The 24,693-nt window shown below is 53.8% G+C and overlaps 1 protein-coding gene and 3 non-coding genes across 4 annotated transcripts; 3 read left to right on the top strand and 1 right to left on the bottom strand.

Moving 5' to 3' along the window:
- Positions 1-12,241: 12,241 nt before the first annotated feature.
- Positions 12,242-12,980, top strand: LOC120375433 (zinc finger protein 3-like; the record flags this gene model as incomplete). The annotated part of the gene is made up of 2 exons (XM_039496067.1): positions 12,242-12,522; positions 12,605-12,980. Coding segments are annotated over 2 exons (657 nt in total), but the record flags the coding sequence as incomplete, so codon positions are not given.
- An 8,500-nt stretch (positions 12,981-21,480) lies between these two features.
- TRNAR-CCU lies at positions 21,481-21,553 on the bottom strand. The gene has a single exon. It is a non-coding gene; the product is annotated as a tRNA-Arg (tRNA).
- Positions 21,554-21,877: 324 nt separating this feature from the next.
- TRNAF-GAA lies at positions 21,878-21,950 on the top strand. The gene has a single exon. It is a non-coding gene; the product is annotated as a tRNA-Phe (tRNA).
- Positions 21,951-23,565: 1,615 nt separating this feature from the next.
- On the top strand, positions 23,566-23,637 carry TRNAQ-UUG. The gene has a single exon. It is a non-coding gene; the product is annotated as a tRNA-Gln (tRNA).
- The last annotated feature ends 1,056 nt before the right edge of the window (positions 23,638-24,693 follow it).

Below are 24,693 nucleotides of genomic sequence, written 5' to 3'. Positions count from 1 at the left end.
TGCTGAAACAGGACAGAGTGGAGGTAGCATTGTGGGGCTGGCATGAACCTTATCTCTTCATTTCCCCTTGCAAGAACTGAGGGGACAGGAATCCTTACCCAGCGAGGTCACATTCTCATAGTTCTCCTGCATGACGTCTCTGTAGAGGGCTCTCTGAGTGGGGTCCAGCAGAGCCCACTCTTCCCTGGAGAAATACACAGCCACCTCCTCGAAGGTCACCGGCCCCTGAAAGAGCAAGAGTCCAACACTCAGTACCTGCTGCCTCACTCACAGCCCCACTATTTGTAGGGGAGAGAAGCCAATCAAATGCAAGCTCTGGGTGGATCACAGTCAGAGTCCCACCTCCACCCCACTCAGAGCATCCAGGAAACACCAGGGTGAGGGGATGAAGAGAGAGCCCCCCTTGTCTCTCCCAGCAGATCCATCACACCCCTACTAGCCACTGACCGATAGAGGAGATGGACCTCCTAGCCGGGTCCAAGGAGAGCTCCCTGGTAGGAAGCCCAACACCCTCCCCATTGTGAGGAGCTGGATATGAAGGGAGGGGAATCTCCCCTAAGCCTGACTGGTGGGTGGCCCCTTCATATCTCACAGCAGCCGCTGGTTAGTCAGGTCAGGCTCCAGCACTGGGAGTCTGGTCAGTTTTCCTAGCTCCGTGTAGGTGGGTTATTTTCTGTTTCACCAATTAGGACATTTCCACCTCCAAACCTTATGGGTCTGTTCCTAGAATCTAGGCTCCTTATTAAACAACTCCCAGCAGGTTTGCCACACTCTGTCCTCCTCCCTTTCCCACCTTATGCATTTCCTGCCCCGCTCCAACCTCCAAACCAGACTGTGCAAACCTTCCCATCTCCGGTGTATTTGCTGTCCCTCTCCCTCCTGCAGGAACCCACCAGCAACCCCCAGACAATCCCTACCTCAACAGGCTCCTCTGCAGCCATTTCTCTCCCCTGTCCCACGGGAGGATGGGATGAGCTGGAATGAAACATGGACGTCATTCTGCAGCCTGGGAGGGTGAGAAGGGCAGTTGTGGGGGTTACAGAACAGGCTTTAGTTAATTTCACATCACGATTCCCCCAGGCCCTTTCCCTGCAGACGGACATCCTAGATTCTGCCATGCTGGGAAATGCTCAATCTCTTTATTACAGTGTAGACCTGGCCCCTCCTGCCAGGCTAAGCCCACACAGACATTTTTAACCTCCCTTCTCCGTCCCTCCATCCCGTAACAAAGTCTCTGAACACAAGGCTAGAAAAGAGCAGAACCCAAGGAGTCACTGTGGGGGATTCCCTCGGACACTGACCCCACAGCAGCCACACCCCAGCAGGAGGGATATGGAGTCAGGAACTGGCTTTTCCTCTGTCTGATCCTCGTCTTTTCAACAGGAAAGTGACTCTACCCAGGGTGCAGTAATACATCTGTCTGGGCAGATAACAGATCTGGAAAACTCTCTCCAAACTCTCCTCTCCCACGGCCTCTTTCAGGCTCTCTTTTTCCTTCTCTCTCCTTTTCCCTGTTCCCTCTCCTTGCCCATCGGATAGGAAAGTCCCATTCCTGGGTAGTTTGCTCCCCCATGGCTGGATTTGCTCCTGCAATTGCTAACGGGAGAAGAAATGACCCGGGGAAGGGGGGGGGCTATTTGTGTAGAGTCATTTTAAGGCCAGACCCCAGAATTTTCCGTTCGTTTCCTTCAGTTACTTGGAATGTTTGGCTGAGAACTTAGTACTAACAGGGCTACCCTAGGGGGGCTGGTACTAGCTGGAGAAAGTCATCCCCTGGGCCAGGCAGAGAAGCAGCTTTAATTAAGGGCACATCCCAGCACAGAACCCCGCTGGGGGAGCAGCAGCTGCTAAGCCTGGTCTCCCAGATCACAATGGAGGCTGCAGCATCCAACCCAGGAAGCGGAACCCCAATATCCTGAGCAAAGAGGGACAGAGCGTTTGAGCAGCTTCCCTCCTTTAGCTCTCTGGGGAGAGCAGCTAATCAGAGCCCCTCCTCACAGGGAGAATTGCTGATCTCATTTGTCCCACTGTCCATCCAGAGTCACTCCTTGTCTTTCCATGCAGTGACTCTGGATTAACAATGGTCTCAATGAAACCAGATTTCAGAAAGAAGGAGTCCAGAACGCTGTGGAAGAGACCATTCTGTGGCATTTCTAGCCCCCTTCCCACCTGCCTCACCCCCCAGATCTAGGACAAGGACTGGGGGCACCAATTTTCCAAACGGAAATGAAGTTCCTGCAGTTTTCAAGAGAGGAAAAAAGCAAAATCTGTGATTTCACACTAACAGTGTCTGATAAGTGGATAGAAAGTTATCACAGTGATGGGGCATGTGGCTGGAGAATGCCGGGCAGTGCCTGGAGCCAGGGCTCTGGCACAAGTTGATCAGAGAGAAGTATCATGGTTAGTAGCAGTTCCCAGAGCCCCCAGCCAGGGGCTCCAGCCAGACCCCAAACAGGGTCCCACCTGGGATGCATTCCCCCCCCCCCCCCGAGTCCCTTGCCAGGGGCCCCAGATACCCCTCAAAGCCCCACCGGGCAGGGAATCCCCACCAGACCATGGCTGCCAGGTTGGGAATCCCAAAGGGTTCCCCCCACTAACAGCCTCCAGCAGCCAGGGACACCCCCCGCCCCCAAGGGAACCCTCCACTGGGAACTCAGTCCCTCACTGTCTGCCTAGGAGCAACCCCCTGCCCCCAAGCAGGATCTGCCATGCCATTTGTCTGGGACCCCCTGATGCTTGCCTGGCATCCCCTGACCTAGTGCCAGGGATCCCCCCCACCCCCAGCTCTGTGCCCTGAGCATGGCAACTATCCCAGGAGCCAGCGGGGGAAGCCCCCACAGAGCCCCTGGCACAGCATCAGGCTCCCTCTAACCCCCTGTCCCGCCTCCCCAAGAGACACCCACCTCTGCTGTTCTGCAGCCAACAGGCTCCCAACGATACCCACCTCCAGGACCCAAAGCCTCAGGGCTGGGCACTTCAGAACCACCCCCCGAAACCCCAAACCTCCAGAACCCACCAACCTGACATGGGCACCCCCTGCCCAGTCACCCAGAGGCCTCCCCCTCCCACAATGCCCCTTCAGCTCCAGCTGCAATCCCCCCACACAGACACCCCATCCCCTACCCCAGCAACAGTTACCTCACTGTGTCTGCTAAGTGGATAGAAAGTTATCACTGCCCCTGCTGGCCAGTCACACGGGCAGAGGGATCCCTGGGCGGTGCTGCTTTAACAGGAGAATGGAAGGCCTGGCGGGCAAGAAAGGTCCATGCCCTGTCACTAGCTACATCTTCGCACTGCGGGAAGCAGCCCCTCCCAGGGGGGGATTTCCGGGCTGCCCAGAGACAGTTCAACCCCCCCGCTCCCCCGCGTCCCACCGACCTTCCCCCCCCAACTCCGGCTTCTCCCCCCGCACAGGGACCCAGCGGGGGGGGGGGCCGAGGGGCGGATCCTGCTGCGGCTCCCGGGGCCGAGGCGGCTCCGAGGCTTCTCCCAGGTTCCCCGGGGCAGAGTCACGTGCCCGCCCCCCCCCGGGGTCTCTCACTCACCGGCTCACACGGAGGCGGCAGCAGCAGCTTCGTTCTCCCGCCCCCAGCGGGGCTCGCACGGAGCATGCGCAGTTTCAGCTGCTGACCCCTCCCTTACCCGGGCTGGGAGGGCGGACGCGGCCCCGGGGCAGGCTGGGAAATGTAGTTCCGGACTCTCCCTGGACCGGAAGTGACGTCAGCGAGGGAGGCGAAGACGGAGCGCGAACGCGCGCGGAGCGCTGCGATTCTGCCTGGCTCGTGCGGGGCCGTTGGAGCCTCTCCCGGGGCCGGAGAAGGTTTGTGCCGCTGGGGCTCTGGGCATGCGCACATCGCGGCGGGAGAGACCTTCATTAACCCCCCCGTGCCCGGCCCGGGCCCCGCCCCCGCTGCGGAGCTGCAGCCTCCGGGTCCCGGCGCGAGCCCGGGGACGGGGCGGGGCGGGGCCGGGCCGGGCGGGCGGGGAGGGAGGGAAGTGTCTGTGCAGCCCGGACATGGCCGGGGGGGGGGAGCCGGTGACCCCCGAGGAGCGGGGAGAGAAAGGGGGGGGCTGAGATCCCCTCGGATTTACCGCTGCCCCCCCGTGGGGACGCCCCGCCCCGCCCCCTGTCGCCCAAGAGCCACGAGCAGCCCCCAGGGTGACCCCCTCCCCACCCCTGAGAAGTTCCCTGTCCCCCCGATTGTGCCCCATTTTCTCTCCCCTTCGCCAGTGTCCAGCTCCCCCTGGGACTGGTGGGGCTCTGGGGGTGTCTGGGGCCCCTGGCCAGGGGCTCTGGGGACTGGGGGCCAGGGAAGATCTGGCAGGACCCTGGCTGGGGCTGTGGGGGTGTCTGGGGGCTGCTACTAACCCTGATCCTGCTCCCGGATCAGTTTGTGCCACAATCCTGGCTCCAAGCGCGGCCAGGCAGCCCCCAGCCAGGCCCACTCACCCTGGTAACTTTCTATCCACTTACCAAACACTGTCAGGTGAAATCAGAGATTTTTCTTTTCTCCCCTCTTGAAAACTGCAGGAACTTCTGGTATATTCATGCTCTTCTCCCCCCCCCCCCGTCTTTGTCCTAGATCTGGGGGTTGCGGCAGGTGGGAAGGGGGCTAGAAATGCCACACAATGGTCTCTTCCACAGCGTTCTGGACTCCTTCTTCCTGAAATCTGGTTTCATTGAGACCATTATTAATCCAGAGTCACTGCATGGAAAGACAAGGAGTGACTCCAGATGGACAGTGGGGCAAATGAGATCAGCAGTTCTCCCTGTGAGGAGGGGCTCTCATTAGCTGCTCTCCCCAGAGAGCTAAAGGAGGGAAGCTGCTCAAACGCTCTGTCCCTCTCTGCCCGGGATATTGGGGTTCAGCTTCCTGGGTCAGACGCTGCAGCCTCCATTGTGATCTGGGAGACCAGGCTTAGCAGCTGCTGCTCCCCCAGCGGGGCTCTGTGCTGGGATGTGACCTTAATTAAAGCTGCTTCTCTGCCCGGCCCAGGTGATGACTTTCTCCAGCTGGTCCTAGCCCCTTGGGGCAGCCCTGGGCCCTGTTAATACAAATTCTACCACAGACTCCAGGTAACTGAAAGTCCTCTGGGAAAGTGCTGGGGACTGGCAAGAAAGTGACTCTGCACAAACAGCCTCTCCTCCCATTACCAATTGCCAGGAGCAAATCCAGCCATGGGACAGCAAAGCCCCCAGGAATGGGACTTTCCCAGCCAGAGGGACAGGGAGAGAGGACAGGGGAAGGAGAGACTGAAAGGGGCAGTGGGAGAAATGAGTGGGGGGGAGAGATTTCCAGCTCTCTAGTCCACCCAGACACATGTATTGCAGCATCCCTGGGCAGAACCACTTTCCAGTGATCAAGAAAAGGATCAGACAGAGGAAAAGCTGGTTCTTGACTCCATATTCCCCCTGCTGGGGTGTGACTGCCGAGGGGTCAGTGTCCGAGGGAATCCCCCACAGTGACTCCTTTGGTTCTGCTCTTTTCTAGCCTTGTGTTCAGAGACTTAGTTATGAGATTGGGGGAGGGAGAAGGAAGGTTAAAAATCTCTCTCTGGGCTTAGCCTGGCAGGAGGGGCCAGGTCTACACTGTAATACAGAGATTGAGCATTTTCCCAGGATGGGAGAATCTAGGATGTCTGTCTGCAGGGAAAGGGCCTGGGAGAATCGTCCTGTGAAATTAACTAAAGCCTGTTCTGTAACCCCCACAACTGCCCTTCTCACCCTCCCAGGCTGCAGAATGACGTCCGTGTTTCACTCCAGCTCATCCCATCCTGCCATGGGACAGGGGAGAGAAATGGCTGCAGAGGAGGCTGTTCAGGTAGGGATTATCGGGAGGTTGCTGGTGGGTTCCTGCAGGAGGGAGAGGGACAGCAAATACACCGGAGATGGGAAGATTTGCACAGTCTGGTTTGGAGCCGGGCAGGAAATGCACAAGGTGGGGAAGGGAGGAGGACAGCTTGTGACATTCCTGCTGGGGGGGAGTTTAATGAATGGCCCAGATTCTAGGAACAGACCCATGAGATTAGGAGGTGGAAATACCCCAATTTGTGAAACAGAAAATAACCCTCCTACATCGGGCTAGGAAAACTGACCAGACTCCCAGTGCTGGAGCCTGACCTGACTGACCAGCGGCTGCTGTGAGATATGAAGGGGGCACCCACAAGTGAGGTTTAGGAGAGATTCCCCTCCCTTCATATCCAGCTCCTCACAATGAGGAGGGTGTTGGGCTTCCTACCGGAGATCTCTCCCTGGTCCCTGCTAGGGGCTCCATCTCCTTTATTCGTCTGTGGCTAGTAGGAGTGTGATGGATCTGCTGGGAGAGAAAAGGGACTCTCTATTCGTCCCCTTAACCTGGTGTTTCCAGGATGCTCTGAGTGGGGTGGAGGTGGGACTCTGACTGTGATCCACCCAGAGCTTGCATTTGATTGACTTCTCTCCCCCACAAAGAGTGGGGCTGTGAGTGAGGCAGCAGGTACTGAGTGTTGGACTCTTGCTCTTTCAGGGGCCAGTGACCTTCAAGGAGGTGGCTGTGTATTTCACCAGGGAAGAGTGGGCTCTGCTGGACTCTGCTCAGAGAGCCCTCTACAGAGACGTCATGCAGGAGAACTATGAGACTGTGACCTCGCTGGGTAAGGATTCCTGTCCCCTCAGTTCTTGGAAGGGGAAATGAAGAGATACGGTTCACGCCAGCCCCACAATGCCACCTCTGCTCTGTCCTGTCTCGTCTCTGCATCACCCCAATATGCCAGGGACCCACACACTGCCACAGACCCTCCCCTGCTGCAGAACACAGGAACAATATTGCACAGTGTCAAATATCTCCTGTTTGCATAAGTAAACTTCTTTGAGATGGGGCAACCACATCTGCATGCAGTGTTATGCTCCTACAAAGCACACGGGATCTTTATAGAGGAAGATAAATACACAGCATTTATTGAGAATATAACAGTTAGCATATGCTTTTTACACACACACACTCACTCTCCCTCTCTCTCTCTCACTCACTCACTCCATAGTTACTGGTCTGTTGTAGCTGAAGTCAATCTAATGGCCAGTTAGATTGAGCACAAGTGTGGGGCTGGGCTCTTGTCGGTCGCAATCCAATGCTCCGGGAGTGTGGCAAGATGAACCCAAAGTCCCATGGCCAAGCACCCTGGTTCTTATAGGGTTTTTGCCTTTGTTGAAGTCTATGGATTTTGCTGTATCTGTTTGTGATCGGTTACTTCTTAACTTGTGTAAACATTCCAGTGCACCTCCGAGAGGGTCAGCCTGTCCTTTTGTTCTCATTTAATCAATTGTCCTCAGGGGTGCCAGCCTTGACCTCAGGGTCATCAATCTGCCCTTCATTATGGATGCGCGTTGTTGATTCTTTGATGTCCTTTAAGTCTCTTGACTCCTTCTTCCTTGACTCTGGCTATAACAATGGCCTTTACACCTTCTCTTTTCCTGATGCATACATCCTCATTCACACAAACCCACTGAGAATACAAACAGTAGTGTTTTATATCGAGCAAAAAGGCATTGCAAATGAAACCTTGCCTTCAATGTTTCTCTAATCTACTTAACATAGACACAATAGTGAATCCTGTCTCTTACTTACTAAACCTTAAAACAAAGACATGTAGATTTAACTAGAGTGCCTAATTTGTAATACATAGAGGAAACCATAGTAGACAGTGTAACTTATCCTAAAACAAAAGATGACCATAATCAGTCAGAAGGATTGTTCTGGTCTGTCATTCCTTTCTGCTATTCAAACAGGGTGGCTGACAGGATGAAATCAAATCGTACATTAAATTCTCCCAGTACATTATAAAATCCAGCTCCTACAGCCGTATTGGAGATGTGGGCGTACCATAGATTTGTATACAGGCAATATGATATTTTCTGTCTTTTCTATCCCTTGCTTAATGATTCCCAGCATTCCGTTCGCTTTTTGACTGCTGCTGCACATTGAGTGGATGTTTTCAGAGAACTATCCATGACTCCAAGATCTCTCTCTTGAGTGGAAACAGCTCATGTAGACCTCATCATTTTATATGTCTAGTTGGGATTATGTTTTCCAATGGGCTGCACTATGTGCTATCCTGACATCTAGTACTGCTGAGATCCTGCATTCAGTACTATCCCTGCCCTTCCTGTTCCCTTTCTCCACTGAACCCCACCAGCCCATGGTTACTGTTCCCAGCTTCCCCAGGACTCTCTCATTGTCTCTGGACCTCTCCGTCAGCAAGAAGCAGTGGCAGGGAGACTTGCCCTCTCTCTGGAGTCTTGGATTTCTGGGACATGGATTTACTTTCTCTGTGTTTTGGGAGCCTCTTTGAAATTGAGTGTCTGTGACATTAACCACAGTGCAATCTGGAGTGTTGAACAGCTGTGTCCCCTCAGTTCCCCAGGCTGGGGTGACTTTTACACTGTTTTACTGTGAGAGCAGCCGCTCCTGGGCAGTTAACACACAGTCTCCAGCATGTAACTCACTCCCAGCTACACAGTATTTAGTGCTGCTAGTCAGCGACCCAGGAGTTACAGTGCAGCACAGGAAAACCCCAGAAAAGTCTCTGTTCCCAGACTTCCCCCAGAAATGTGCATCTTTCCCTGTCCAGCACACTACTGAACAAGGCAAGCTCATATAAAGTCTGTCATTTCATCAGTGGAAAATGACATGCACCAGCCTTGTTATCCCATGTAGATGAGTGGACTCACCCCTGCGGCACCCCCTGCTGGTGACTTCTGGGAATTAGCTCATTCCAGCTCCCGCACACCCTCTGCAGGCCAGTGATCCGCCTGTCCTCTGACCCCCGTGTCCCTCCCTGGACCTGGTGCCCCTTTTACCTGGGGTGCTGCCCTCTGGCAGTAACCCCTCAGTCTTGGGGTCTCCCCTCCCCAGGGAACTCCCACCCACTATTCCCACCTGGGCTCAGTATAAGGCCAGTCATCATCTAGCCCCACCCCCTGGGGCAGGCTGCAGGATCAGCCACTCATCACTGGCAAGGAGGGTTTGGACCCGCTGCCTTTGCCTACCGCTGGGCTGCCCTCTGCAACCCCCCAGTACCTATTGCCTTCTGCTAGGCCGCAGCCTGGGGCTTTCCAGGCTGGAGCTCCCCAGCTCCTCTGCCTTTCCCCAGCCCTGCTTCACTCAGGTACCCTGTGTCCAGCTCCCTGCAGCCAGGTCCATCTCCCTCTACAAACAGAGAGAGATTCTATCTGCCCCTGGCTTCTCTGCCTTTATAGGGCCAGCTGAGTCTGTTTGGGGTGTGGCCCCAGCTGCAGCCACTTCCCCCAAGCAGCCCAGTCTAAAAGCTGCTTTCTCCAGCCACAGCCCCCTCCCAGGGCTGTTTTTAACCCTTCAGAGCAGGAGCAGACGTCCACCCTGCTACATCCCAAATGCAGTTTCCAACACACTTTAATCCAAACACACTAGTTGGATAAAACAATAAAACAAGATTGTTAATTACCAAAAAAAAAGATTTTAAGTGACTACAGGTAACAAGTCATAAAAGTCAGAATTGTTTACAAAAGAAATGCAAGATAAACCACAAATAAATTTGTTAGTCTCTAAGGTGCCACAAGTACTCCTGTTCTTTTTACAAACTAACAGGTAGGTCAGGGGTGGGTAAACTACGGCCCGCAGGCCACATCCGGCCCCTGAGCTCCCGGCCGGGGAGGCTCTCCCGTCCCCTCCTCTCCCCTGCTGTCCCCTCGCCCCCGCTGTTCCCCTGCAGCCTCAACATGCCGCGCCACCAGCGCTCTGGCCCACTGCTCCTGGGCAGTGCTGCAGCGGTGGGGCTGCGAGCTCCTACTGCTCTGAGTGGCATGGTAAGGGGGCTGGTCTGCGCACTCCTGAGGGACCCCGTGTCTAGCTGCAGCAGGCCGCGTGGCTGTGGTAAGGGGGCCAGGGCCAGGGGGTTGGATAAGGGGCAGAGAGCCCTGGGGGGCAGTCAGGGGACAGGGAGCAGGGGACAGTTGGGCGGGGGGGTCAGGGGACGGTGAACTGGGGGGTTTGATAGGCGTAGGAGTCGCGGGGTCTGTCAGGGGGCGGGGGTGTGGATATGGGTTCATATCCAGGACCCCACCCCCTACCCAACCCCGCTGCTACCTGTCCCTTGATTGCTCTGACCTCTATCCACCCCCCTGCCCACTGACAGACCCTTGGGACTCCCACACCTATCCAGCCCCCGTCCCCCCAGAACCTCCGCCCCATCCAACTGTCCCCTGACTGCCCCCTGGGACTCCCTGCCCCTTATCCAACGCCCCCACCTCCTTACCATGCCGCTCAGAGCAGCGTGTCTGGCAGCCACGTGCACCACGCAGAGCCAGACACACTGCCCCGCAGGAGCGCACAGCCCCGCCCCGCAGGAGCGCTGCCCACGCGGTGGTGTGGCTGCGGGGGAGGGGCTAGCCTCCCCAGCCAGGAGCTCAGGGACCGGGCAGGACGGTCCTGTCGGCTGGATGTGGCCCGTGGGCCGTAATTTGCCCATCCCTGATCAAGGGCATAAACCTATTGAGTCAGCAAGACATGCAGGGGTATGTCTGTGTGCTGAGACCTATGAGGCTTTTCCATGCCATGTGCTGTGAAGCTTGTGTTTGGGACACAGGAAGTACAAGCCACATGGCAAAGGGAATATAAAGGGCAGCTGCATCATCTCCATTTTGTCTTCAATCCCTCTTCCTACCTCTGGAGCAACTTCTCTACAAATTGAAGCCTGGAACAAAGGACTGAAAGACCCATCGAACTTGTGGATGTGTTCCAGACGGACTTTCAAGCCAGCAGCTCAGCAATACTGCTAATAACCTGATATATAGATTTTGGAATGCATCTCACTGCTTTTCCATTTAACAACTTTTTTTGTGTCGTGTCGTGTCTTGTCTTTCCATGCTAAAGGATTGGCTGGCAGTGTGGTCTTTTGGGTAAGATCCAAACCTATAGTGATCTTGTAATGTGGCTGACCTTTTGGGGTCAGAAAAACATTTTGTATATGAGCAGAGTTTTTAAATAACCTCTCACTGTACTGGACCTAGGTGCTGATTGGGAGTCGGAGAACTGGAATGCAATAAAGGGGGCCGTGTGATTTCTTTTTTCAGCTTCTCGATAACCCGTGTGTGGGATCAGAAGCACAGTTTGTGACTGGTCGTTGAGTTTAACTTCAGTGTTAACCACCAGTTTTGGGAGCATCTGCTCTCCCTTTTTCATCCTGCCCTGACCCTGGCATTTTCAGTGTGGACTGCCCCAGGCACACCCGTCACACTAAGCACTGAAGTTAAATTAATAGAATGTTTTTTATGACAAAGTTATGAAATCAAGTGACCTCCTTTGTTTTCTTTCATCTGAGCAGGGTTTCCAATTTCCCAACCTGATGTGATCTCCCAGCTGGAACAAGGGGAAGAGCCATGGGTCCCAGACCTCCAAGGTTCAGAGGAAAGAGAGATCCTGAGAGCTCCCTGCACAGGTGAGGAAATATTAAACCAACTGAGAATCTGTAAGTGCCTGAAGGAAACATCTGGGATGCCCTACAATGCCCTTGGAAGGTCTCTCAGTTCAATATTGTCCCTAGCAGGGGTCGTATCCTTAGGGTAAATATAGCTCATGGCTTCCTGTAGACACTAGCGGACACCAGGCAGTAGCTTCCTCCCTTCCCCCTGTGAATTTGGATGGGATGTGAAGCCTGAATTGATCCCCTCCTCTCCTGTTTGGGGAAGAACTTGGGGAGTTCAGTTCTTGTTTTTATTTGACCTCTCTCCAGTACTTGTATTGGTTTGGCCTTCCCCTTTCCATCCGTGTTTGAGGTTTCTGTCTGTATCACAGCAGGTGACGCAATGGTAGGTGAGAAAGAGGAGGAGAATTCTCAGCAGGAGAATGTTGAGCAAGTGGATAAACACAGAGCATTATCACAAAGATCGAAAGGAATGTGTCCTGGAGTCATAAGCAGGAAAAATCCCATGACATTCAGCACAGACCAGAAGGAGAGCAGGGAAACCAGCCAGGGGAGAAAGTGGGTAAATGTATTTCCTGTCAGGAAACTCAGAAGGATCTCAAGGAAACCACAACACAACAGGAAATCCTCAGCAGAAAGAGAAAAATACATGCACTGAGTTTGGGGAAAACGTATGTGATTACTCCATCCTTATAAAGCATCACAGAATCCACACAGGAAGAGGCCCTATGAATGCAGTGAGTGCGGAAAACCTTCAGTCGCAGTTCACACCTTATTAGGCATCAGAGAATCCACACAGGAGAGGCCCTATGAATGCAGTGAGTGTGGTAAATGCTTCACTAGCAGCTCAGGCCTTTATCAACATCAGAGAATCCACACAGGGGAGAGGCCCTATGAATGCAGTGAGTGTGGAAAATGCTTCACTGACAGCTCAGCCCTTTCTCAACATCAGAGAATCCACACAGGGAAGAGGCCCTATGAATGCAGTGAGTGTGGGAAAACCTTCAGTCGCAGTTCACACCTTATTAGGCATCAGAGAATCCACACAGGGGAGAGGCCCTATGAATGCAGTGAATGTGGGAAAAACTTCACTAGCAGCTCAAACCTTTTTACCCATCAGAAAATCCACACAGGAGAGGCCCTATGTATTCAGTGAGTGTGGTAAATTCTTCACTAGCAGCTCATTCCTTCTTGTCCATCAGAGAATCCACACAGGGGAGAGGCCCTATGAATGCAGTGAGTGTGGAAAATGCTTCACTGACAGCTCATCCCTTTCTCGACATCAGAGAATCCACACAGGGGAGAGGCCCTATGAATGCAGTGAGTGTGGGAAAACCTTCAGTCGCAGCTCAAACCTTCTTACCCATCAGAGAATCCACACAGGGGAGAGGCCCTATGAATGCAGTGTGTGTGGAAAATGCTTCACTTGCAGCTCAGGCCTTTATCAACATCGGAGAATCCACACAGGGGAGAGGCCCTATGAATGCATTGAGTGTGGAAAATGCTTCACTGACAGCTCAGCCCTTTCTCAACATCAGAGAATCCACACAGGGGAGAGGCCCTATGAATGCAGTCAGTGTGGGAAAACCTTCAGTCGCAGTTCACACCTGCTTACCCATCAGAGAATCTACACAGGGGAGAGGCCCTATGAATGCAGTGAGTGCGGGAAAACCTTCTGTGGGCACTTTGCCCATGTTAGTCATCAGAGAATCTGCAAGGAGATCAACAACATAACCACCTCTAGGGCTATCAATACTTTTTTTTCTCTAATAATTTTCCTGATTCCCACATAGTAAAGGTCCATCCAACCTCACATCCTATCTGCCAACAGTGGCCAATGCTAGGTTCCCCAGAGGGACTGAATCTAACAGGTAATGAGCAAGTGATCTCTCTCCTGCCATCCATCTCCACCCTCTGACAAACAGAGGCTAGGGACACCATTCCTTACCCATCCTGGCTAATAGCCATTCATGGACTTAACCTCCATTAATTTATCTGCAAAAAGAACAAGGAGTTCTTGTGGCACCTTAGAAACTAAAAAATTTATTTGAGCATAAGCTTTCCTGGGCTAAAACCAACTTCACTGGATGCATGCAGTGGAAAATACAGCCGGAAAATACACACACACACTCAGAGAGGACATGAAAAATTGGGTGTTGCCATACACACTATAACGAGTGATCAGTTAAGGTGAGCTATTATCAGCAGGAGAAAAAAACCTTTTGTAGAGGTTTTCGTGGCCTTTGAGAAAGCAAGATAGAGCTTTGGAAGACCCAGCAGGGTTTGTGGCCCAGGAATTGTTCTCAGATTCCACTGAGACTTCAACTCAGATTGCAGGATTCAAAGTCCTGAGTGCTGGCCCTTACACCATGGGACCAGCAGAGCACCTGTTGATTACTGTAGACTTCCAGCAGGGAGGACTCTGTGGGCAGGGGCGGCTCTAGGCATTTTGCCGCCCCAAGCACGGCAGGCAGGTTGCCTTCGGCAGCTTGCCTGCGGGAGGTCCGCCGAAGTCGCAGGACCAGCGGACCCTTCGCAGGCATGCCGCCGAAGGCAGCCTGCCTGCCACCCTCGCAGCGACCGGCAGAGCGCCCCCCGTGGCTTGCTATCCCAAGCAAGCGCTTGGCGTGCTGGGGCCTGGAGCCGCCCCTGTCTGTGGGGACAATTTTTTCTGGCAGGGAGGACTCAGTGGGAACATGCCTCTCTGGCCAGCCCTGCATTTGCTGAAAAAGTCAGCACCCAGCACTTTGCTGCAGGCCCAGAGGCCTTTCTTCCTCCAGACTGCGAGGCCAGTGGACAGGTGAGGCAGTAGCACCTTCAGTCTCAGGCAGTAAAGGGCCCTTCCTGGGAAAGGCCATGTCCTGAAAAGGAAAAACTAAAGTCAAGGAGGGTCCTTCTAAAACTCTTTGGGTATGTCACAGGGGGAAAGTGTTTCTTTGCCTCACCATGGACTTGAACCCTGGATCCTCAAATTAGAAGGCTGATGCACTGCCAACTGAGCTAGCTAGGCTCATATTCTTCAAAAAGCAAATTTCATACAGAAGAGAAACTAGTCAAGAAAAATGAGGGCAGGAAACTATACAGAAAACCTGCTACTCTCGCTCTCTTAGCAGTCCTAGCCCCGCCTGCTCCTCCATCTGGTGCCCTGAGGCCGTATTCTTTTTTTTGTTAAATATCAAATCCAGGAGAAAACACAGTTCTACAAAGCAAAATGAAATCACAAACAGAAATAAAAAAGGAAAATGCAATTCCCATCACTTTATCATATCTGGGCCATTCCTGTATCGAGAGCACCCGCGAAGGTCCCTGTGTGCTTACGAGAAACCTGGAGGAACTCATACCACAGCCTGAACATGAAACTCAACTGCTCCCAGGTGCCGCAGTAAAACCCTTTCCCTGCTGTGACGTTGCACTCCATAGGATTTTATGAAAGTATGCTAATGAGTGTGAATATAAAGTGACTGGACTATGCTTCATGCAAAAGGTCGCTTGTAAGGTATCATTACAAAGCTTATAATCTACTGTGTGTGTTCATCCTATTGTATGAACCGATCGTTCTTGGATCTGAAACTAGAAATATGAACTATCACTCTGAGGTCCTGTTGTAATGATGCAAAGTGTGGGCCATTAATAGTGGTTTGGACTCTTGATGGCTCCCATTAACCAGGACAATTGACTGGAGATGGCTCTGTCCTGCACCATCTGTGAGTCAGGCCAGGAAGAATGAAGGCTTGGGGGGGGGGGTGTCTCACGGGACATGTGACCATGTCCCCCGGTACAGGAATCCATCTTAAACCTGGGGCTCTTCCCCAGGAGAGAGACAAAAGATTCCTGCCTGGTACCAAAGCTCTATAAGAGGGTGGAACTGAACAAACGTGGCTGCAGTCATGAGACATCCCCAGCTACCACCTGAGCTGGAACAAGGGCTATAGCAGGTGAAAAGATTGGGCCCAGACAAGAAATAAGTCTAGTCTTTGCCTCTCAGTCTTTGCAGATGGGACCTTTCCCTCCAGTGCTGGAGGATTTGCCCTTCTCATCTACCCTTGTCCCAAGCAGCACAGCAGGTAGGAATCTTAAATGTGCAGAGGAGACTTAGGAGCAGAAACCCCCCCAGACCTTCCATGCAGTTGGCACTTGCCCCTCACTGAGCAGGATTGAAACTCCTGCAGGGCAGGAGCAAAGCAGCAGGGTGAAAAGAACCTGGAGATGCTAGGATTGAACCCAGGACCTCTGGGCATGTGCTCTACCACTGAGCTACATCCCCAGATGGGCCATTTGTGCTATAGGTTACATTCAGAGCCCTCCTGTTTCCAGAGCACCTAGTGGCCTAAAAGCAGCATGAGGGACACATTCCCTGCTCTGAGGCCAAATCTGCTGTCCTGGAAGTTGCTGGTTCTTAGGGGTCACTCTGCTGCAAGGCCAGATTCGATGTGTGGGGCAGAGAGTGGGTGCCCTGGGCTCAGGGTGCAGAGATACACTCAGCCTTCTCCCCTGCATTGGGTGGGGTGCTGCCACCCTCCTGGAATGTAATGGGAGGAGGGGCGCTGTGAGTCGCTCAACAGCTGACCCCGGTGGCAGAAGTGCTGTGGGAGCTCCAGGTGTTTCTAGGGTCTGCTCTTTCCACCTGCCTGTAAAGTCCAGCTTTCCCCAGCACATTCACTGCGGTGCAATTGGGTCACTGTTTCCATGGCTGAACAGCAAAGAATCACTCCCAGTTTCCCTTCTATCTGCGGCAGGATTAGCCTTGTCAGTGATTAATGAGGTGGATCTTGTTGTAGATTGTTATTCATTCCCACCTTGACAATTCACACCGTCCCTTTCCCATGCAGATTCCCAGCACCTTGGTGATCCTGGTAGCAGGGGTTGGGTACTGAGATTTTCAGGGTCCTTTTTCCCCTCCACCTGGAGTGAACTCAGCTTTTCCCCCATCCCAGACAATCCATGAAATAACAACAGGGGCATAAAGAAAGAGGGGAGGGAACATCTCACGGCCAGGGCTGGATGTGCCCAGGGCCCCCTGCTTGTCCATTGTTTCCCTGGAATTTGGCCTCCTGCTTTGCACAAGGGACAGCTCAGCTCAGCATCAATTAGGTGACTCTGGGAAGTTTGGGGTCCCCGGGCTCCCAAAGGAGGGGGAAGCAAGTCACCCCTGGAGCAGGTTAAAGCTGCAGAATGACAGTGGGGTTGCTGCCCCTGTGAACAGCTGCTGTAGCACCGCCTGGGCAGGACAGAGAGAGCCAGTTATAACCCCACCCCCCACCAGCCTGTATCGGGGGATGGGAGCACTCACACCCTGGGGACCCACACACCAGAGATCTACTGGGAGGGAGAGTGGCACCCACACACCCAGGATCTTGTAGGGGTGGACAAGGGCATCCACACTCTGGGATCCTCTGCAGAGGGACGGACACCCACACACCCAGGATTCTGTATGGGGGGCAGAGGTACCCGGACACCTGGACGCGGGATGGGGGCACCAAAACATCTGGGATCTTACCTGGGAGGACAGCGGCACCTGCAGCTCGACATGAGATGGGGGCGGGGGAAGCAGGAGCATTTCCCAGTTCCAGGCTGTCCCCGTCTGGCCAAGGCACAGAGCTCACAAGCAGAGTTTAAAGCTCCAGCTGCCAGGCTATAACACAAGCCAGGCCCCATGGCTGGTGCCTGTGATCCCAGCGCCTGGGGAGGCTGAGGCTGGCGGATCGCTTGAGCTCAGGAGTTCTGGGCTGCAGGGGGCTGTGCCGATCGGGTGTCCGCACTAAGTTCAGCATCAATATGGTGATCCCGGGGAAGCTTGGGGTCCCTGGGTTGCCTAAGGAGGGGTGAACCGGCGCAGGTCAAAACTCCCGTGCTGATCAGTAGTGGGGTTGCACCTGTGATTAGCCACTGCCGCATAGCCTGGGCAAGATAGTGAGACACGGTCTCTTTTTATTCAGACACCCCCCGCAGAGCCTGGATGGGGATGGGAGCACCCACACGCTGGGGATTCTGAATTGGGAGGAGGGACACCCCTCTGCAACACTTGAAAAAAGGAACAGCGACACCCACACACCACAGAGCCTGGATGGGGGCAGGGGAACCACACACGGGAGCTAGTTCATGAGGTGGGGGACACACCCATATGCTCCATTGCACCATTCTTAATGAGAAGAACGGGGGCATCCGCACAACACGGATCCTTAACGAGCTGGGGACACCCACACACTCCATTAACCAGGAGGGACAGGGGCACCAGACACCCCCCGTAGCATGGAGAACACCCACATCCACCGGATCCCTCATGGGGGGTAAGACAGAGGGGATTATAATGGGGCCCAGCGCACCCACGCACCAGGGATTGTTAAGGGTTGAATGGACAGGGACAACCACACACACTGAGATCACGTCCTTGGAGGAACGCAAACCCTCCACAGAAGGACCTGGTCTGTTCCATGATGGCAGCCCAGCCTGGGTGAGTCAAAGTCTGTTTTTATACAGGCACGCCCCAGAGATCCTGACTAGGGGGAGAGAGACACCCACCCACCAGAGATCCTTAATGGTCTAGGGTGCACCCACACACCAGGGATTCTTATGGGCGGGAAGAATGGAGACAGCCAGACACACTGAGATCACTTCCTCCAAGGAGCCTGGGCCAGACAGGGAGACACAGTCCCCCTTTACAGATCTGCCAGACAACCTTCCTCCCACCCCCTCCACAGAATGTTCTTATCTGGAGGTGAAGCCAGGGAAATCCCATGGAGGATTCTTATCTGGGGAACTGTGGGGACCCACTTACCACCAGAGATTCTTAAGGGCAGGAGGAACAGGGACTCCCACCTCTGCAGCATGGGGGTGGGTCGCCTGCTGGGATCATCTGGGCATATTTCACCTCGTCAGCTCCCTGCCATTGCCTTGGGGGCCCCTTGTTCGCTGCCTCTGGTACCCAGTTTAGCCTCCTTCCTGAGGGCTGAAACGCTTTGATCTATCTAAGGTCTGTGGGATCAATGTGTGTCATGGTGTAATTCTGTGTTATTCGGGGGTCAGACTAGCTGAGCTAATGGCCCCTTCTGCCCTGAAACGCCATGAAAACATTTCCCTGGTTTCTCCTTGCGCCTGACAGACACCACGGTGAGGGGCCCAATAGAAGATCCTGGACACAGCGCTCTGGCTCTTACTTTACTTGGGGACGTCAGCGCTTTCCTAGCAAAGCTGCTGCTAAAGCGCTGGATTTGGGGAACGGTTCGGCTCCGGTTCAGAGATCTGCCTGCGGGGTGTGAACCTGCCACGAGGAGCGGGAAACTCAACCAGCAACGGGAGGCGTTGGCTGAGCTCCAGGCTGCCCCCGTGTGGCCAAAGCTTAGAACTGAGCAGGGGAGTTTAAAGCTGGTGCTGGGAGGGACCTGAACAAGTGGGGCACGAAGGCTCCTGCGTGTGACGCTTGTTGGGTGGGCAGCTGAGTGTAGCTGATTGCCGGAGCTCAGGGCTGCACCCCGGGGTGCTGAGCAGGTGTCTGTGCTCAGGTTGGCCTCGCTATGCTGGTTTCTGGGAAGTTTGGGGTCGCCAGTCCCCCTAGAGAGAGAGGAGCCAGCCCAGGAAAGGAGGCTTTCAAAACTCTGGTACCGATTGGCAGTGGGACTGCCCCTGTGAAGAGCCGCTGCAGCCCCGCCAGGGAGAGCCGGTCTCTCTTTATGCAGCCCCCCTCCCCCATTCCTCTGGACGAGGGTTGTGGTCAAAGATCTGTGCCCCGTGTTTTCACCTCCATGTGAAGCGCACAGTGCAAATAACCCTCAGCGCATCAGCTCAGCTCCAGGCTCCACTTCCACCTGCTCAGAGCGCAGAGCTCCCAGACTGAGCCTGAAGTTGGAAGCGGGAGACCCTGTAACCAGCCAGGCCCTGTGGTTGGTGCCTGTGATCCCAGCGCCTGGGGCGGCTGAGGCCGGCGGATCGCTTGAGCTCAGGAGTTCTCGGCTGCAGGGGGCTGTGCCAATTGGGTGTCTGCACTAAGTTTGGCATCAATATGGTGATCCCGGGCAAGCTTGGGATCCCCAGGTTGCCTAAGGAGGGGTGAACCGGCACAGGTCAAAACTCCTGTGCTGATCAGTAGTGGGATGTAGTGCCAGAAACTGCTCCCTGTAGGACTTTGCTACCTGCAGCAGTTACTGAGACCTGAGGTTGTTCTTAATTGCTGACTTGTCCTAATTGGCTAAAACTAGACAGTGGTGGGCGATGGAAGCATAAAGGCTTCGTCCTCCAAGCGACCCTGCCTGGTGTCCATCTGTATCTATTACCTCTTAACACAGGATTGTAAACAACAGAGTGAGGTCATTTAAACATCATTTATTTTGCAGCTTCATTTACTGCGCTAACAATGTAGCATCCTGACACCGATACTTCTGCCCACGTGCCCTGTGGGTTGGATTCATTTTAGTGGGACGCGGGACTTGTGGAGGATAATTTAAACTCTTAATTTCCTTATGGTTTCCCTGCAATATACTTTTCTGCTGGTGCAATTTCTGACCATTGCACTTCTATTGTATTTATTACAATAGCACAAGTAAGTCACACAAGTGACATAGTCTAGGGGCTTGGCTACACTTGCAAGTTAGAGCCCATTAAAGCAGCCCTGGGTGCCCTAACTCCTGAGGTGTCCACACTCGCAAGGCACATGGAGCACCTGGGCTCTGCAGGTGGAGCACTCTGGGTAATCCACCTCCATGAGAAGCATAAAGCTCGCTGAGCCCTGCTGAAATACCCGGGCATCAGTGTGGACGACGTGTTGCATCACTGCACTATGTTTGGCATCAGGAAATGTCCCATAATCCCCTGAAGTCAAGTGCCCACTCTGGTCATTGTTTTGAAATCGGCTGCAGGCATGCGGATATCCCCTTTCAAAGCTCCGTTTCTGACAGCCGGCTGCTTATCTGCTCCGGGACAAAGCAACCATTAGTGTGGAATGCTGCTGTTGTGAATGTGTGTGAGAGAGGGGGGTCTGCTGCTGTCCGAAGACAGCATGCTGACTCACTCTCAGCCCCCCACACACACTGTCACTCCCCCCACGTACACACAACACACTCCCTGTCACACTCCATCCCCATCCCCCATTTGAAAAGCACGTTGCAGCCACTTGCACACTGGGATAGCTAACACACTGCACTGCTCTCTGTGGCATTGCCAGAGCTGCTAATGTGGCCACTCCAGTGCGCTTGCAGCTGTCAGTGTGAACACACGGCAGCGGTTTCCTTGCTGTGGTTTAACTCCCAGCACTCTACCTCTGCAAGTGTAGCCAAGCCCTAAATTTGCCAGACGAACCAAACTCAGTAACTGCCCTCCACCACCATGTGCAGTGAGTAGGGGCACGGTGAAGCACACACCACACTTGCTGGCTCAGCCTTGTGCATGGTGGGGTGGCCACCTCCCCGTTGATGAGACCTGGTCCCACCATTTCCATGGAGCTCCAGTCTGCCCTGCTGCCATCCCTGTCTGTGTTGTCTTCTCTAGCAGTTGACTGGAAGGTGAGCACTGGCTGCATGCCATGTAGCCATGTTGTCTCGAAGGGCGAAAGCAGGAGGAATGGTGCCTTCATAGCCCACCCAATATTCCATAACATAGTTAAGGAAAATATTTCTCAATGAATTCTCAGTAAAAGGTCAGTAGCAGCCAGTGTCCGCATCAGTCTACGAGCATTGGTATTTTCTTGAAATTTGTCAGACCAACCTATCTAACACCTAACACACATTTGAAGTTCTTCTTTTCACACTGTTGCTCATTCTCAGGTTCTGCTTTGTCTCCAGACAGATCCATTCTCTTTCAGGACAGCCTTGTTCTTTCTGTCTGTTTCACTCACTGAGGTGTGGGAGTAAACACTCCCCTTCCTTCTATTCTCAGACAAACACTAGTATTAAGTGTTTGCTACTGATGGGTCTAGAAAGGATTTGTCAAGTGGAAGATGCTGTTTCTGGGGGATTGCTCCCAAGATCCAGTACTTTGGGTTCAAACGTCTCCCAGCTTCCTTGGGGAAAATAACACCAAGGCTTTGTTGCAATATACAAGAAGAAAGGAGTTTTCCACCCCAGATGGGACTTGAACCCACAATCTCTGGCTTAGGAAGCCAATGCCTTATCCATTAGGCCACTGGGGCGCTGAAAAGCAGTGGAAAGAAGGATGGAAATTCCCTCTCAGGATTGCACATTCCTCACATTCACTCAGAAGCCAAATACCCCATTTAATGGCCTTACAGAAACATCTGCATCCCCTGGCAGCGAGGCAACTGGGTAGGTCGCTGACAGAGCTGAGCACCACCTTTCTGCCAGCCATCTTTAGAGAAGAACCCCACCCTAAGGGCGCCGGGTTCCTCCGGTGGGGGTGTGGAGCAGCCGTTCATTTTCCTGTCCTTTTTGTGTGCAACTGCTGACAACAACATCCCAGACAGAGAAGCAACAGGCCAAAATACTGCTAAACAGCTGCCAAAGTAGCTCAGTTGGGAGAGCGTTAGACTGAAGATCTAAAGGTCCCTGGTTCAATCCCAGGCTTTAGCAGGCCCTTTCATCTCTCTTCGCCCAGTGGTGGCTTGTTCTCTGGGAGCACAGTAGTCCCTGAGCTTGGGGTCTGCAGCAGGAAAAGATATTGTGGGCTTCTGCCCCTAATTGGCTGGGCCTGACATTTAACAATGAGGGACAGGAGCTGTCTCTCCTAAGTGAGTTATTGGTGGACCCAATATGGAAGGAAGAGAGTGCTAGAGGGGGTGCTGGGCAGTGACAGGCAGGTAGAGAGGATGAAAACTCTTCTGTGCAGCTGAGGGAGGGCAGTACCAGGGAAGGGGCATGTGTGAAAGTGGCCCTGTGGAAGGGAGTTGGGGGCTCAGGAGGAGGCACTTGATGTTCAGTGTCTTGGAGCAGCTGGGCTTGGACATGGTGGGTGTTCAGGAAATGCACATTAACGACTCTAGGGTAGCTTGATAGGCAGAGGGTGATTGGGGGAAGGGCCCATCTCTCTGGTCCTCCAGGCCAGGGAAGAATGATGGGGTTGGAGTCTTGTTCTTCACATTCGCAGTGCGAGTACAGAAGGTGGTGGAGCTCGGACCAGGTGGCTTTGTGCTCCATGGCACTGGTTACGGCTATATTAGTGTGTATGGTCCCCAGTTAAGGTGTAAAAGGAAAGTTCTATGAAGGAACTGGCTCCCTTCTTCTAGACCGCACGGTGTTTGGTGTTGGGGGGGATTTCAATTGTTGCACCGGCCTGAGGACTGCTGGTCCTGTTTTCCCGACCGTCAGAGGAAACTCTTCTACGATGACCACTACCTGGTGCAGGTCTGTAGCAAGGTCGGCTTAGAGGATGTGTTTCTGCACAGTGAACCAGTGGAGGGTGGGCAGTAGCCTCCTATTCCTCTGACCCGAGCTCACACCAGCCGCAGAGGGGATACACTTTTCTGCGGGGACAGGCCAGGAGTCGCAGTGACCGGATTTCCGTGAAGGAGAGCACGTCGACAGCCCAGGGCAGGGTGGTGCCAATGGACAGTTCGGATCACGCAGCTCTCACCGTGTGCTCAATGTGAGCAATTCCCTGACCCACGACAGAGGATATTGGAAGCTGAACATCCAGAGCTTGCAAGATAAAGGAGCAGGGGGACGAGGCCTGGCGGTGCTGGCAGAACGGGAAAGCATGAGAGGGTCCTACGGCAACCAGGGGGATTGGTGGGAGTCGGTGAGAGAGGAGTTGGCGGCTTTGTTCCGGCGGCTGGGGAAACATCACAACATTAAAGAAACCAACAGTGCCAAGTCCTGCAGCATCACCTGTGGGATTTCCACAAAACCATCCAGGCAGGGGAGCCAGTCAGCGTGTGACTGTACGACCGGATCAAGCAACAGCTGCCCGAGTTCCAGGAGATGAGGCTGCAGCTGGCTGATATGAGCGGGAGCACCGAGGGAAGGGAGGAGCAGACTCCCCTGACATTTTTGCAGCCTGCAGGGAATGGAGACAAAGCAGGGGGATGCAGGGACTCAGGGCAGGACCCGTGAATCCGGTAGTGCAGGACCACAGTCGCTGGAGGAGGAGAGAGAGTCCTGCGAGGAAGCCGCTGGTGGGAAGCAATAAGTGCAGAGTGCAAACCAGCCAGCCGAGAGTCACAGGGGTCTAGAAAATGAAATAGCAGCAGGTCCCATGGTGTAATGGGCAGCACTCAGGACTTTGAATCCTGGAATCTGAGTTCAAATCTCAGTGGGAGCTCGTGGCAATACGTTGCTTTGCTACAAAGCACTGGAGCTCAATGTGTTTGGCTACTTTCTCTCAGGTAGAGAGTGAGGTTTTTCCCTCCTGCTGGGTGACTGATCCCCACTGGAGACAGGTCTCTGGTCTGGCTGGTTTAATGGGCTGGCGGCTATAGGTTGGGGTCCTAGAACTTAACAGTCTGGCTAGAGATTCCTGTGGATTGATCATATGGCTGCTTCACCTGATGTCCATAACTTTGGTCCCTGCAGCTGCCACACTCTTCCTCTTGCCCACATGGCACTTGAAGGAAGGAGGGCCATGGCCAGGCTTCATAGTCAGGGCTGGGCAGGAGGGAGGCAGAGTCCCAGGCTGGAGCCCAGCACCTCTCCTCCTCTGCCAAAGTAGCTCAGTTGGGAGAGTGTTAGACTGAAGATTCCAGGTTTTGGCAGGCCCTTTCATCCCTCTTTGTACAGTGATAACTTGTGTTCTGGGAGCACAGTGGTGCCTGTACCCCAAGGTGAGTCCTTGGGCTTTGCAATAGGGAGGAAAAAAAAAAACCTGTGGGCTTCTGCCCCTAGTTGCCTGGCCTGACCTTTAACAATGAGGGACAGGAGCTGTCTCTCCTACATGAGTTGTTGGTGGACCCAATATGACAGGAAGAGAGTGAGGCAGGGTGACCTTCAGGAATGGTGCCAGAGGGGGTGCTGGGCAGTGACAGGCAGGAATAGGGGATGAAAACTCCTCTGTGCAGCTGAGCGAGGGCGGAGCCCTCCCATGTTTAAAAGTCCTGGGGTGTTGTTCCCCCCTGTTCAGGCAGCCCTGGGGCCCTGCACTTCACACAGCTCTCCCTGATTTCAGCTGTTAGTGAGGGAGCCTCACTGCTAGTGCAGACTGGGCAGTTTCTTCCATGAGAGACACTGTCCCAAAGCAGGACTAATGCTTAGAGCTGGTTATCAGTGATTTCAGAACTGTTGGTCTGCAGCAAGACTCTCCATTGAGTCTTAACCAGCTCTGTTATTACACAGGGAAGAACAAAAGGGTCAAATGGGGCCTGGAAGCCTTAAGAAGAATCCA

The sequence above is a fragment of the Mauremys reevesii genome, linkage group 12 (genome assembly GCF_016161935.1).
Source record: "Mauremys reevesii isolate NIE-2019 linkage group 12, ASM1616193v1, whole genome shotgun sequence".
NCBI classification, from domain to species: domain Eukaryota; kingdom Metazoa; phylum Chordata; order Testudines; family Geoemydidae; genus Mauremys; species Mauremys reevesii.
This window is presented reverse-complemented; position numbering and strand designations above follow the sequence as displayed.